The sequence below is a fragment of the Sciurus carolinensis genome, chromosome 4 (genome assembly GCF_902686445.1).
Source record: "Sciurus carolinensis chromosome 4, mSciCar1.2, whole genome shotgun sequence".
NCBI classification, from domain to species: domain Eukaryota; kingdom Metazoa; phylum Chordata; class Mammalia; order Rodentia; family Sciuridae; genus Sciurus; species Sciurus carolinensis.
In genome coordinates, this window is record NC_062216.1 from 79,788,589 (window position 1) to 79,804,322 (window position 15,734).

Sequence of the window (15,734 nt, forward strand, 5' to 3'; positions counted from 1 at the left end):
GAGGATGAGGGGAATTGCTGAGGGGTGATATTTGCCAAATTATATTATTATATTGTGAGGAAAATCCCATCATTATGTACAACGCTAATGCACCAATAAAAAAAGTGAGAAAAACAATTTAAAAAATGGAAGTTAACTCCCTGAAGTTAAAATTAGTGTGGCAGATAATCTCTTGATACCTTAAGTTATTTTCCAGACTTTCTTTAATGAACATGTGTTACTTTAATAACAAAAACCAAACATCATAAAAGAAGAGAAAGAGAGAAAAGGCAAGGGAAAACATCTTCAATAATAATACAAGAGCTGAAACATGGACATAAACAATTATTATACAAAACAGAGGTGAAATAAGAGACACAGGAAATCAGATCAGGGGAAGGATATTCCATGGCAGACGTGAATACACTTGCGTAACTAGGTAAATGATTATTCAGAATTGGAGAAAGCAAAGGGGGCTCTAGAACCTGAAGAAAAGACAAAATTGTTTTGTTTTTATTTTAGTTTTTTGATACAGGGATTGAACCCAGGGGTGCTAAACTACTGAGCCACATTCCCAAGCCCTTTTAAAAAATTTTTATTTTGAGACAGAGTCTCATTAATTTGCTTAGGGCCTTCCTAAAGTTGCTGAGGCTGGCTTTGAACTTGCAATCCTCCTGCCTCTGCCTCCCGAGCTGCTGAGATTACAGGCATGTGCCAATACATCTGGCCAGAATTGTTTTTTTATATTTTAAATTACAAATGTATTCAGAAATATAAAATTTGAAATAATATTTTTAACATTTTATAATGCTAACGTTCCAAATCTTTCTCAAGGCATATGTGTCTACATATTTCAAAGTGAACATACAGGGCTAGGTTGTAGCTCAGTGGCAGAGCACTTGCCTAGCAATGTGAGGCACTGGGTTCGAACCTTAGCACCACATAAAAATAAACAAAGCACCACATAAAAATAAGCATTCTGTCCATCTATAACTACAAGGAAAAAAAAAAGGTGAACATACAAATGTGCTCTTATTTCTTAATGGTATATATACTTTGTGTGTGGCAGGAGGTTCATGCATATACACTGTATAGTTTTAAATTTTAAACAAAACTGGATCTTAATAAACATGGTTATGAATTTGTTTTAAAAAGTCCCCATCCTTCTACATCAGTGCACACATATCTACCTCACTCTTTCAAAGGACTTTAATATCCTATACACTAATGTAGTAGAATGTTTCTCCATGAAAAACAATTACAAACCCCTTACACCTGGGTTTATATTTCTCTAAAAAGGGAAACTGCCAGATTGAAGGGAATGCCAGTTTTAAATGCTGATAATTACTGACAAATTACCCTCCACATAAGGCTCTATCTAATCCCATTTTCACCAAACCATATGAGAATGTTATTTTCTATCATTCTGGCCAGTGTTAACTATAATCAACTTTAACAAGTTTTCATCACCCTAATAGACACAATGTATTATTTTAATTTAATTTCCCTGATCACTAGTAAGGCTGTACAGGATGTTTAGATATAAGAAATTAGGGTAGATGAGTAAAATATAATCACAGAGCACTATAGAGAAATGAGAAATTAAAGTGTCTTAAGAACAAAGAATGATTTAATTTGGTTAAAATATGAGGAATGTAAGGTCAAGCTAAGTTTGTGAAAGGTAAATATCAATTTAGAGCAAATTAATACATTTAAACCTTTCTCCTGCAGGTTATGAGACTGTCCTGAAGATTTTTAAAGTGGTGACATTAGTAACCACACTTCAGGCAGGGAGCAATGGGGCACACCTGTAATTTATGCTACTCAGGAAGCAGAAGCAGGAGAAAATCAAGTTCAAGGCTAGCCTGAGTAACTAAGTGAGACCCTGTCTCAAAATAAAATGAAAAGGGCTGGAGATGTAGCTCAGTGGTAGAGCACTTGCCCAGCATGCATGAGGCCCTTGGTTCAATCCCCAGTAACACCCAAAACAAAACAAAAAACATGTTTCAGAAATTAAATTTGTATATATAAAATTATGTTCATGAAAGTTTATATGTGTACACTTTTATAAGGAAAATCAAGCAGGGAGACCACCAATCAGATGAGAATGTAAACCAGAGGAGAAGAACTAAGAAAAAAGATACATAAGAAATATTCTACTACCATATCAAGAAAACTGGCAAATAATTAGATAACAGAGCAAGTACATGATGATGATTAAAGAAAAGGCTCTTGCCCAAACAACTTGATGTATACTACACAAAATAAAACTGTAAACAAATCTGTACAGAAATACAATGCAAGAAAAATGCAAACGCTATTAAATCATCTTAAAACTCAAAAATATGGATATATACTTCTTGGGTACCTGAGAGATCACTGCTTTCAATTCGCCGGAGATCTGAATCAGCCCAAAAGAGCTTGCCCAACCGGCTATCAAGAGCTAAGGCAATTGGTTTACTTAAGCCACTGAAAAAGAGGACCTCCCGTTCCGTTCCATCCAAAGCAGCCCGTTCAATTTTAGGAGATCTTTCCTGAAGATTGGTGAAGTACATGTACCTGAAGAGTAATTAGAAGAAAATAAGAAGTTATACTTCACCTGAAGAGTAATTAGAAGAAATGAGAAGTTATCAAAGTAAGAAACTATGTAAAATAAGAATATGCTTAATGATTAAGACAAATAGAGGTAGGGGCTAGGGATGCAGCTCAGTGGTGGAATGCTTGCCTAGTATGCACAAAGCCCTTGGGCTTGATACCAATCACTATAAAAAAAAAGAAGATAAATGAAGGTAAAATAATATTTTAAATCTTACTTGTAAATGTCTTTAAATCTGTTTTAATTTATTTTTAAGGTGATAAAAATTGTACATATGCATGGAGTAACATATGATGTTTTAATACATGTATACATGCATAACCAGGTATAATTATCTTAAGTTTTATCATTCAAAATCCTTTTTTCTAGTTTTTAGAGATATATAATACACAAATGTTATGTATAGTCACCCTACTGTGCAACAGTGTCAAAACTTTTTACTCCGATCTAACTATAGCTTCATACTCACTGATTTACCATTCCCCATTTGTCCCTCCCACCTAAACTTTAATATTAAAAAAGGCCATGGTATACTTCTACTTTCATAGAAGTAACAAAGAGCACACAAAAATTCAAAGTAATTAACTTGTATAGATTAACAGAAGAGTGTTAGACATAGGCATGCCAATGTTTTCAGAATAACACAATAAATTAGAAATCAGTCGCCAGAGGGAACTAGACACAAAATTTTAAGTTCCTTTTTGTTAATAACTAAAAACAAGTTATATGAATCATTTCTTATATATTTAACTTATAGGTTTCATCCCTTTTCTGTAATTTTTTATAAATAAGCTACTTTCCTTGCTGAATTCTTTATCTTTCATATGCAACTGAGTATTTAATATTTATTAAATGCAAAGCTCTGTATAAATGAAAAAAAAAACATTAATTCTTGTCATAAAGAGTCTAAGGCATAGTAAGAAATATACAACTGAAAAATAGTTAAGTATCAGACAAACTGAAAAGGACTAAATATGAATAGAGAATAACAGATACAGAGCACTGAGTATCTAGGAGAGGGGAGAATCACATCTGGCTGGGGGTGGGAAGACCAAGGAAAACTTCATGGAGGAAATGGCAGCTGCAAAGTTCCTGTAGGTATGAGTGAAATTTAGAACTAAACCAAGAAAGGAAATCCTAGGCAGTGAAATAAAAGAAAGTAAAAGAAAGCTATAAGAAAATGCATGGGCAAGTGGATGAAGAATAATGAGCTGTTCACGGGAGCACAGACTTAAGAATACTTAAAGATAAATAAAGAGCTGAAAAGGAAATCAAGAAGGGTCTTAGATGCAAAGATAGCTGAATACCACTTTAGTAACATACCCTTTCTCTGGGTTTACCACAATGGCTCGAGGTCTGTCTTGCTCGCCTTTCAGCACCACTCCAATCGATCTTCCATCTAATCTTGTCACATTAATGACATTGGTAGCCTCACAAGTCCAATAGATGTACCGGCTATAAATGTCAATGCTGAGGTCATAGGGTTGTATTTCTAAGTTCTGATTTGGAACTGAGCTCACAACCACAGTAAAGCCCTAAAGGAAAGAAAAAGACACACACAGAAAGTTAAAGACTCCATACCAAATGGCCCTGAGGTATCCATTCACAATACTTCCGCCTATGTGGTCACACACCTGAGAAGGATGTCTCAAGTCTTTGGGAGCTTTTTTACCAACACATTTGTTACAGATAATGTGCTTCTTTGTTAACATGCACCTCAAATATTCCATGGATTGTTATGCCCTGGGGTAGAAGAGGGAGCTGAGGATAGATTAGTTGCTCCAAGAACCCAATGATGCCTTGATTAGAGACAGAAGGGAGAAAGCAGCAGCAGCCTCCTGCAAACTGTACACAACTGTGGCTAGAACCACACCCCAGAAATACCTACAGAGACATGTTTCTCAATCAGGGATAATGTCTGTCCCCTATAGACAACTGGCAATGTTTGGAGACATTTTTGGTTGTCAGGACTACAGGGATATTATTGGCATCTTAGTGGGTAGAGGCAAAGGATGCTGTTAAACATTCTACAACATGTAGGGTAGCCCCCACAACAAAGATTTATCTGGCCCCAAATGTCAACAGTTTAGAATTAAGAGAAATTGCTCTAGAAATGATAACACGAGTCAGGACTACAAACCAACTCTATCAATCATCTCTTCCTCTAATCCTGAAATTCACTCCCCCACACAAATAAGTAAATATGTGTGTGTATTTTTTTTTTATACAAAGTCAATCGTGAGAAGATTTGTCCATCTGAATACATTTCATTTACCAAGACTTTGAGGAAACATTTCTTAATGTGGTTATTTAATTTATTTGCCATGTCCTTGGTTATATAATAACCATAGTTTCTATCTACTAGTTATCAGTCATTAGTTCTGACCTACCAGTATAAAGTGTATCTAGAATATACAACTATAACCCCACCCCTAAAGAATCTTTCCATAGTCCTAATATATTACCTCCTTGCTCCTGTTTGAAAAGAGGTAGCAAAAATTAATAATTGAATCCCCCTAAATTTTTGTACATTCAAAATTAAATTTAACATCACTGCTATACGGAAGACAATAAAGAGTTATATTTATTGTAATCCCAATCTAACACTGCTTGGTCACAGAAACAAAAAATGATAGTAATATATAAATCCATTACTAGTGTGTAGGCATAAATAAGACTGACAATATTCTCATTCCTATCTCATAGTCACTAAATAATATTTACCAAAAAATACTGGATCAACAGCACATCCTAGATGTTTTAAATTTTATAAGATTATGTTATGTTTCCTGTCCTCTGAACCTTTTAAATAATAGGTAATCAATAATGTAACTCTTATTTATCAAGTCCCTACCACATAACAGGTAAGTGCTATGTGCTTTGCATTTTTTTCAGTTAAGAAAGTTTATAAGAATCCTAGGAAAAGATAGAGCTTAGATCAGAACTAAGGCCTATCTGACTTCAAAACTTCTAACATTCCACACAAATGGAATCATAAGGGAAAAGACTAGATAAATGGATGTAACAGTGACAGTCAATACTGATATAAGAGCTTAAGTTATCCTAATATAATTTCTAACCCAATACCATTGTCAAGTAATTATTTACTCAGAAAGATCATCAGGAGGAGAGAGCTTCTAAGTTCAAAATCTCAGTCTCTCTCTCTCTGACACACACACACTTAAGCAGAATCAAGTGAAATAGTATAATTGGTTAGTCCAATTACTAATCAGAAGAAACGGATTTTGAACTGAGCCCTGGCTAAGCATAGTGGCACACTCCTTAATTCCAGTTACTAGGAGGCTCAGGCAGGAGACTCACAAGTTCAAGGCCAGCCTTATCAACTTAGTCAGACCGTGTTTCAAATAAAAAGGGCTAGAGACGTAGCTCAAGACCCTTGGCCTACCAGTGTGAGGTCCTGAGTTCAATCTCCAATATAAGAAGAAAGATGGATAGACAGATGAAAAGGGAGGGAGGGAAAACAAAAGAAAGAAAAAGAGAGGAGAAAAGAGAAAAGAAAGAGGAAGGGGAAGGGAAGAGAAGAAATTAATGAGCCCCGAATTACCTGGCTGCCATCTTCTTGAGCCTTTCGGATCATGTTTTGTCGTGAGTCGATCCAATAGAGCTGCTTGTCCAGGGGGTCATAGTCAATGGCCCGGACATTTCGAAGACTGTGGATGGGAAGGATGATGTCAGGACTCTGTTGTTCATCAATCACCATGCGATTGATAGCACTCTTTTGACTGAAGAGCAGGAAAGTGGTGGGGGCTTAAAGAAAGAAAAGAGCAAATTCAAAATATAGTTATTGAGTCTTGCATTACCCAAAGATTTGAATAGCCTATTGTATATTATCTCCTACATAAAATACAGACAGACGTAGCAGGACTGAGGACATGCTCTCCAAAACTCTCTTCAGAGTGATAATGATCAGTACTCTGGGTTATGAATTACCCAGTGACATAATCACCTAGTCTACTTTTCTCCTTCTTTCATAGAGATACCATAGAAGACAATTTCAATGAAGCATCTGATAAAGGTACACTTAATTCTAGTCTATCAGGCGAATAACTCTACTCCTCCTCAACCTGTTCTTGTGTGTGATGTGTGGCCTAACACCTGGGCCTCCATAGATCAAAGAAGAAATTTCATAATAACTTTTAAATTCAGACTCTTCATTATTTAGTTATTTGATCACTAAGTCACTGACCCTCCCTGGATCAAATATTATCCAACTGTAAAATAAAGATAACAGCCACCTTGCCCTTCTCATTGAGTTGATGTAAAAATTTTATAACTTAAATGAAAATACTTTAAAAACTGGAAGCCATGATATAAAAGTACAAATAACTATTGTTTATTATTATCAATTATTAGTAGTAGCAGTAATAAACTTACAAGAATTAAACCCTCATGAATGCAGATATGAACTTTATATAGCTCTGTCATGAATATGATGGTTGCAGGGATAAAAGGCAGATAAAAATTATCCCTGAATTAATAATAATAGACATTTTACAATCTTTATTTTTAATCCTCAAAAGAAACCTTACATTTGTATTTTCACTAAAAAAAAAAAAAAATTCTCCTTTGATGCCAAGATGATGCATTTAATTCATGAAGAGGGAAAATGCATAAAATATTTCCCTTTTCCAGGGACTAGGCTTTTGATTATTATGTAATCATTTTTATCATATGAAAACATCTAGAAAAGAATGGCAGTGATAAATCCTCACTAAAATACAGTTGTTCCCCCTTATCAGTGGGAGATATGTTCCAAGACTCCCAGTGGATACCTCAAACAACAGACAGTACAGAATCCTATATATACCATTTTTTCCTATATAAACCTATGATGAATTAATGCATACATTTGGCACAATAAGAGATTAAAAATAAGAACAGAATATTATTAGAATAATACAGGTCAAAGAGTAAAAGACAAAATGTCAGAAATTTTTGAGGGCAAGAATTTTGTGTTAAACTTCTCTTATAATGTGCCCTGGAATCTAATATATTTCTACACAAATCTTAAATAGCACTCAATATAAAGAGTACACAGTTGGCCTCAGTGGCACACCCCTATAATCCCAGTGGCTCGAGGGGCTAAGGCAGGAGGATTGTGAGTTCAAAGTCAGCCTCAGCAATTTACCTAGTTTCTAAGTAACTCAGCAAGACCCTGTCTCTAAATAAATATTAAAAAGGGCTGGGGATGTGGCTCAATGGTTAAGTGCCCCTAGGTTCAATGCCCAGTACCCACCCCCACAAAAAAAAAAAAGAGTACACAATAAACCTTTTGAAGCACTGCTTACATATCTCAGAAAGGCAGTCAACAGACATTAAGGACATTTAGCAGTGATTTCTCATGGCCTTTACCCAACAACCAACAAGTCTGGGCATAAGCAACTACAAGACTAATGCCCTCAAAAATATTTCATTTTCTCTTTTTCTTCATCAATTATTACCCCATTTTCTCCTTCCATTCAAAGTCAGACTTCTTCAAAGAGATGTCTATATATACTTCTGCCTCTTCCTTTTTTTTCTATTAATGTTTTTAAACTACTCAAATCTGCATTTTACCATTAATTCCCTGAATTCATTCTCTCAGGGTTACTACTAATAACCTTACTCAAAACTCTAATGGATACTATTTTAGGTATCAACTTATTCACCCTCTCAGCATCAATCACAGTTCTTAAGAAACAACCTTAACTCTTTTCTTCAGTGCCTCAATTCTCCCCTGCTTTTCTTCTTACCTCTCTGGCTGCCACTTTTCAGGGTCCTCTATAAACTCTCTCTTCTGAACCAGAATCCCATAGATTACCAAGTCCCTTTTCTCTCTCTCTCTCTACCAGAAACAGGCACACTATGGCCCATAAACCAAATCTTGCATGCTACCTATTTTTGGTAATAAAGTTTTACTGGAATTTAGTCATGCCTACTTTAAAAATGTATTGTTCATGGCTGGTTTCATGCAATAGTGGAGAGATGGGCAGAAATGAGTAAGTACAGAGCCCACATACCCACAAATTCTAAAATATTTATAATATGGTCCTTTATGGAAAAAGTTTCCTGGTCCTGCACTATACATTCTCTCTAGGTAATCTCATTCATTTAAATACACCTGGCAATTCCAAAATTTATACCTTTAATCTCACCACTTTCTCACAGACCATCAAATGTGACTCCACAAGAACCCTAAGTTCTATTCATTCTAGCTGCAAAATATACCTTGATTCCATCAACATCTCTCTTTACCACTGCCAATACCACAGTCTAAGCCTACCTGCATAACCATGCTAGTCTTGACTTTCAGGCTACCCTTTCTTTTTCCCAGGAATCAGAGCAGGTATCGTATCTTTACAATAACCCTATAAGGTATTTATTATTATCCTCATTTTTAAAATGAGAAAAATTAAGTTGCATTAAGTAAAACACTAATTTTGACAGATTCAAAAGTATAACCTCTTCATCATTAAACTATATGGCTATATTCTCTTTCACAACTGAATCCTGTATCAGAATAGACTAAATCTTTTCCTGTGTGATTTCTGATACATTTTCTCAGGCACAGAACAAAGTACTTAATTATATCAGTATCTTGTAACAAGTTTATTACTTTCTTCCATATTAGCACATCCCCCGATGTCTCCCATGAATCTATTCTTTCTGATCTGGTCTTTAGCTATTTCTTGATCAGATAAACCAGTACCAGATTTCCCCTAGCCAACAATGTTCTTTTATACACTAAGCTGTCAGCACTGCATGTATGTAATGTTTAATGTGAACTACTTGCCAATATTTAAAAATGAAAAGAACCAAAACACTACATTCATGACTAGATGAGAATACCAGCTGGAATTAAGTAGCAACCATCCACTATGTTGGAAAGCATGTGCTCTCTAGTTCCTCATCTACTGACTACTGCTTTATATTGGGTTAAATTTTCTCATGTGCATTGTCTTCCTGGACTCATCTGTAAGTAAATTTTTTGTTTGTCCTATTCTATACACTTCAAAAAACAGGAGGTTATACTCTGGGATTCTGTTTGTTGTACTATTGGTTCTGTTCTTCCCTTCCTTAAAAATGAAATATGAATGATGTACAAACATGCATGCATGCCCCTCTGACATTATGTACATTTTACACTACATATTAATGCCCAAGGGTAAAAGACTTTTCCAAAACATCAAGTTGCTATCATCAAACAAGTGACAAAAATTTGCATCACTCCTCCCTCTGGCCTTCCCCTTAACTACATAGATGACCAACTTGACATCCACAACTTTTTACCCTAGAAAAAGATCAATTTAAGCACTTTCAAAATACTGCTTACCACTACAAGTTCTATTATCAGCATTCAAGGAGTAGTGAGCAGGGCATCCACAAACAAAACCTCCAACCGGCACGCTAAGCAGAGGTGGGAGCAGTGCCCATTGCTGGAAGCACACTCATTCCACCCTGCCTGCCGAGAGGAGTGAAAGACGAGGATGTCCATCACATAATCCAAATGGCCCTGAATGATGGTGCGGTTTTGGCCACTGGTTTTGTTGGCACGCTCAATGCTGCGTCGGCTCCAGTCCGTCCAGTAGATATAATCTTGGTACTGAGTTAAGCCAAAAGGATGAGGCAAGTCATCTGCTATAACTTCACGGTTCAGTCCCTATTTTTGGAAAGGCAGTAGACAGGGGAGACACAGAGGGATGAAATATGTGAAAATACAAGCATCTTGTTTGCAAAACAAAAACATGTAAAACATTACATTTGTAAACATTTAAAATAGAACAATTCATTAGAAAGGAACTCTAAAACTAGACTGGTTCTCTGAAATCAATCTATCTGTAGTCTGATCCCATGCCCCCAAATCATATTCCTACTATAAATCACTGTGTTGTTTAAATTCCTATGAATGGTCTATTTAATTGTTTTTACTACATAAGGCTCTACAGTATAATGTTTCCTCTTTCCACAAGAAGATGACACACACACACACACACACACACAATTTTTAAACTGGTATAAAAAATTACTTCAGGAATAGAGGGAGTTACAAACGTTACTACAAACCCAATAATAATGAAATTTTTGCATATGAAATAGATATAAATCCCGTAGTCGGCTACTATTGTTAGTAATGATACAACTCCAGAACAGAGAAAGAAGCTAGTCATCTATATGAAGTTATATTAATAGTATCTAATCAATAATGAACAGCAGTCACTGATATTTGTGTAAAAAAACATACCACCCCAATAAAAGTAGTAAAGCTTACCAAGCATATTTGAAGATTCTATTAAGTTGGTGTCCAGGTCTGTCCAATAAAGCCTCCTTTTAGCATAATCAATAGTTAGGCCATTTGCCCGCCCCACATTTGGAACTAATGTAGTACGTTCGCTTCCATCCATAGCAGCTCTGTCTATCTTAGGTTTTCCACCCCATTCAGTCCAATACATAAATCTGAATTCAAACAATTGACAGTTAACATTTCACTTTTGATTTTCTGGGGAAACTGGTTATATTCATTCACACTAACTAAAGAAATTTAAAGAAATATATAGTATATCAAGAAAATGGGTAAAACAAAATTCTTTTAATTACTTCGTCACTTTCAACTAAATTTATTTTTTCACTTCCCCAAAAAGAAGTGAGTCAGCTCTCCTTAGCCTTTCCAATGAATTTATTCCATCCAAACCTACGAATTGGAAACACACCAATGGTTTCTTTATTGCAGTTATAGTATTTATAAAACAAATATTCATGAAAAAGCAAAGGATTAAAGCTCCAGTCTAAGAATTTGGTTCACTTTTGACTAAAATGTCTTTGTGTTTGTGAATGCAAATAACTTCAATTTTTAAAATGTTGAACTTACCTTATGTAATCAGCTTGCCTCAAAAACAAGCTGCAGAATTACATCAAATGTAAAATAAGCAGTAAGCCTTTGAAAGGCTCAAGTCAAATGAAAAGCCTGAACCTGCATTTGGTCATACCATCCAGGGGAACAATAATAAGAATAAGAACAATGAATCACCCTTGATGTGTCAAAAGAGGAATGAATACTACTACCACAATCTCTGGGGAAAAAAAGTCGCGGGGGTGCGGGGACCAGGATTGAACTCAGAGGCACTCAATCACTGAGCCACATCTCTGGCTCTATTTTGTATTTTATTTATAGACAGAGTCTCACTGAGTTGCTTAGGGCCTCACTAAGTTGCTGTGGCTGGCTTTGGATTCATGATACTCCTGCCTCAGCCTCCTGAGCTTCAGGGATTATAGGCATGTGCCACTGTGCCTGGCTAAAATTTTAAAATAGTCTTTGCTTTTTTTTTTTTTTAAAGTCGTTCACTTTAATCTTAGAACTACCCCTACAGTCTAGGTGTTTTATAGATGGAGAGAACAAAGGACTAAAAGAATGAATGTTTTGTCTCATGTTTCCAAGTCAGTTTCATGGCAGACCTAGAACTAGAACCTCACCCTTAACCAAATGCCTTCCAACTAACTTAGGAAGATGCTAGTTTAAGACACTGAATACTGGCACTAGGAAAACATTCCAAATGCCAACTCTCAAGAAGTACCTGAGGAAAGACATTCACTCATCAGCCTATCAGCTGATGGTTAACTTGGTAGAAACACATGAACATGCTTTCCTGAAAATTAAAGTAGTACTAGGCTTTTTTTTAATTTGTACTTGTCAGTTGACAAGCATATACACATCAAAAGAACCAAAGAAAAATAACTGTTCAAGAATTTTACACTTGCCAACAGCAATCTATATTAGAATCCTTAGTTCCAACTACTAAGTTTATCTGACAACTAATGTTTAAAGCAAAGATCACCATAATCCCACAATGTGTCAGTGCAGAGAAGTTGTTTTTGATGTGGCTTTCTGATTAGATGGACACATTAGATGGTAGCCCTCCCTAGCTATAAAGGACACGCTGCAAGACTCCCAGTAATGGATGCCTGAACCCAAGACATAACAAATACTATGTATTTTTTTCCTATACATATATATAATGAAGTGTTATTTACAAATTTGGCCCAGTAAGAGATTAACACCCACTAATATAAAATGGGGAAAATACTGTAATAAAGTTATTTTAAATTTATGAATTATTTACTTCTGGAATTTTTCATTTAATATTTTTTTTAATTTACTATAAAATTTTATTAGATTGTTAGTAGTAAATGTGAATTTAATAAGAATGATTATATATCAAGATTGAATTTAATATTTACAAATAGTAAGATACTATTATTAATTAAAAGTTAATGTATGCATTACCAATGCAAATCTAAGAATTAGGGGAAAATAACTGTAAAAATATTGATAAAATTCACAATGATTTTAAGTTTTTATCCCATTTTGTAAAAATATTTTTCCCTTGCCCCCCACCCCTCCCACCCCTCTTTTCCCTCTATACAGTCCTTCCTTCCTCCATTCTTGCCCCCCTCCCTTACCCTAACCCTGACCCTAACACTAATCCCTCCCACCCTCATTTAATATTTTTGAGCCACGGGTAACTGAAACTGCAGAAAGCAGAGCCAAGGAAAAGGGGGCACAACTATAGTTATTTCTTCACATACAACGTTATTTCAGGGACTTTAATACCCTATGTTTGTAATCTAATTATTACTCTGGAGGTAGGTGCAAGCAAAATACAGGTTGAATCTATGTTTAAAAGGGTTATTCATCTAATATAGAAATACTTATCAGTAATATTTGATTATGAATTAATTTCATTCTTTCTTCACCCAATATTAGTTACAACAGAAATAGACTTTAGTTAATAATTAATATTAACCAATGAAATCACAGTGAATGGTTTTAAGTAAAGCCTAGCTAGCTATTAGTTGTCAGATAACCAATGAGCATAATTCAAGCAATCAAGGTCATGTTCCTCAAATGTGCAATGTAGTTTCAAAGAATGCATACATAAAGCTATTTACCCTTCAGCAGGGTCCAGTGCTAAAGCTCTGGGGCTATCTAAGTCTTTCCACACCAAAACTTGTCGGTGCTGCCCATCCAACTTTGACACTTCAATTCGATTTGTTCCTGTGTCCGCCCAGTATAAGTTCTTCCCAAGCCAGTCCACTGCCATGCCTTCTGGGTAATCTAAGCCAAACTCTACCACATGTTCCAGTGCACTGCCATTCATAAAGGCTCTGCTGATAGTCTGCAAAGATAAAATTCACAACTGAGTTACATGATTTAAGTACAAAACACTATCCAGGAAGGTTTGGTCTGGCTGTCTTGAAGGTAGAAAGATGCAGAAATGTCAAGAGATAGAAGATATACTGCTTCCCAATAAAATTTACATAGTTTTCAAGCACAGGAAAATTTAATGTCAATCTCTTAAAACTCCAACAATGAATTTTACTGGCACTTCAGAGAGAAAATCATGAAACTCTCAAGAACCAAAATTTATTCCACTACAACAGAATGAATCTTTAAAATTTATTAGTAATCAGTGAAAAACATGTGACCATAATGCTGTAGACACTTTACTCTGCCAAGAACCCTGGTTCCAAGAACCCATATTTTTTTAAATTAAACAAGAGTTTACATAAGGTATCTGAATGAGCCCACAACAATCTGGAACAAGGAAAATTATATTCCAGATTTTGGTAATGAGTTTCTCTTTCTATCTCAGTATGCTTCTCAATATTTATTCTAGGAAAAAGAATGTGAAGAGATGCTGTAAGTCACAAATGGCACTTTCTGGGCTGGGGTTGTAGCTCAATGGTAGAGCATTTGTCTAGTATGTGTGAGGCTCCTCAGCACCACTTTAAAAAACAACAACAACAACAAAATATCAAATGGCACTTTCTACCTGTCAGCCTTCAAAATTTTGTTTAAAGTTAAGAGTCAACCTCTATAAGCCACTTTGTGTGAAACATAAAACTGTTTACTCGGTTAACTGCAAAAAATGGTATTTATCATCCTTAAATGTAACAAAGTGGAGAAAGATTATGTTTTGCGGATTCAAAACCTCTAGCAAAGTATGTTGCATAAAAAGACACCTAGTAAAATACTAAGCAGGCTTTTCCCTTCACTTTCTTACAAAAGTTAAGGGCTTTTGTTGAACTCTTATCAATCAATGAGAGAGAGGGGCTATAATAGCATGAAGATTCAGAAATTCAGAAGTTTTCCCTGTTAGTACCCCCGCTTTAATACTCTAATTTTTTCTGCTAACCTTGAGTGATATATCAGTCCAGTAAATTCGGTTGTCTGTTACATCAAAATCCAAAGCAGAAGCTTCTTTGACACCAGTGAGTGGAATAGCTACATATTATTGTTTGTTTCCAAAGAAATTCGTCTAATATCTGCTCTCCGTGAAAACAAAAGAAAAGCCTCTGGGACAATGCAGGTCTTCATGTCACTGATGAGTTCAAAGCCAATGGGACAGGCACAGCGAAGGCCCTGAGGCCTATAGAGGCAAAGATGGCTACATCCCCCATTTTCCTCAGCACAGGGGTTAGAACCTAAAAGATATAATAGTTAGGAAAGGCACAGAAGGACACACATGTTGACATAATCAACACACTTCACTTCTGAATTAGTACATATCTGATTTGCAAAGACCTATGACTATGCTGCTCCCTAACTAGAGTTCTAATTCTCTTCTCAAAAACAAGCAATATGAGGATTAAAAGAGAATAAAAGTATAGCAGAGTGCCCCCTCCCATTACTGGTGATTGAACCCAGGGGCACTCTACCACTGAGCTACATCTCTTGCCCTTTTCATATTCTGAAATCAAGTTTTGCTAAATTGCCAGGGATAGCCTAGAACTGTGATCCTCCTGCCTCAACCTCCTGAGTAGTTCAAATTACAGGCACACACCACGGTGCCTGGAACAAAATACTTTTCTTTGTACAGAAAGCTTTAAAATAAGGTGCATTATTCATAACATAGAATTAAATTATTTTGATGAAGGTGTATGAGTGCTTATGCATGTATATTTGGTCCTTTAATTCAAACTGTGAAGCCAGAATGCTAAGTCAACATGAAAGAATTAAAAAGGATTTCTATATTACCTCAAACATCAACAATTTACACTACTGCTTCACAAGTTGTTGACTATCTTTTCTCTTTTCTAGTTTCCATTTCTAAGAGATTTTGTAGTTACTTACCAATGATTCGATGAACATTTGTGGCCTTTA

The 15,734-nt window shown here is 35.6% G+C and overlaps 1 protein-coding gene across 1 annotated transcript in view; it reads right to left on the reverse strand.

Annotated features, from left to right (window-relative positions):
• Lrp6 (LDL receptor related protein 6) overlaps positions 1–15,734 on the reverse strand; it is a 170,906-nt gene that overhangs the window by 35,194 nt on the left and 119,978 nt on the right. Inside the window, 10 exon segments of the mRNA XM_047549455.1 lie at positions 2,348–2,538; positions 3,899–4,110; positions 6,141–6,343; positions 9,909–9,983; positions 9,986–10,234; positions 10,845–11,029; positions 13,520–13,746; positions 14,767–14,861; positions 14,864–15,055; positions 15,705–15,734. Of these exon segments, the coding sequence (XP_047405411.1) occupies positions 2,348–2,538; positions 3,899–4,110; positions 6,141–6,343; positions 9,909–9,983; positions 9,986–10,234; positions 10,845–11,029; positions 13,520–13,746; positions 14,767–14,861; positions 14,864–15,055; positions 15,705–15,734 (1,659 nt within the window).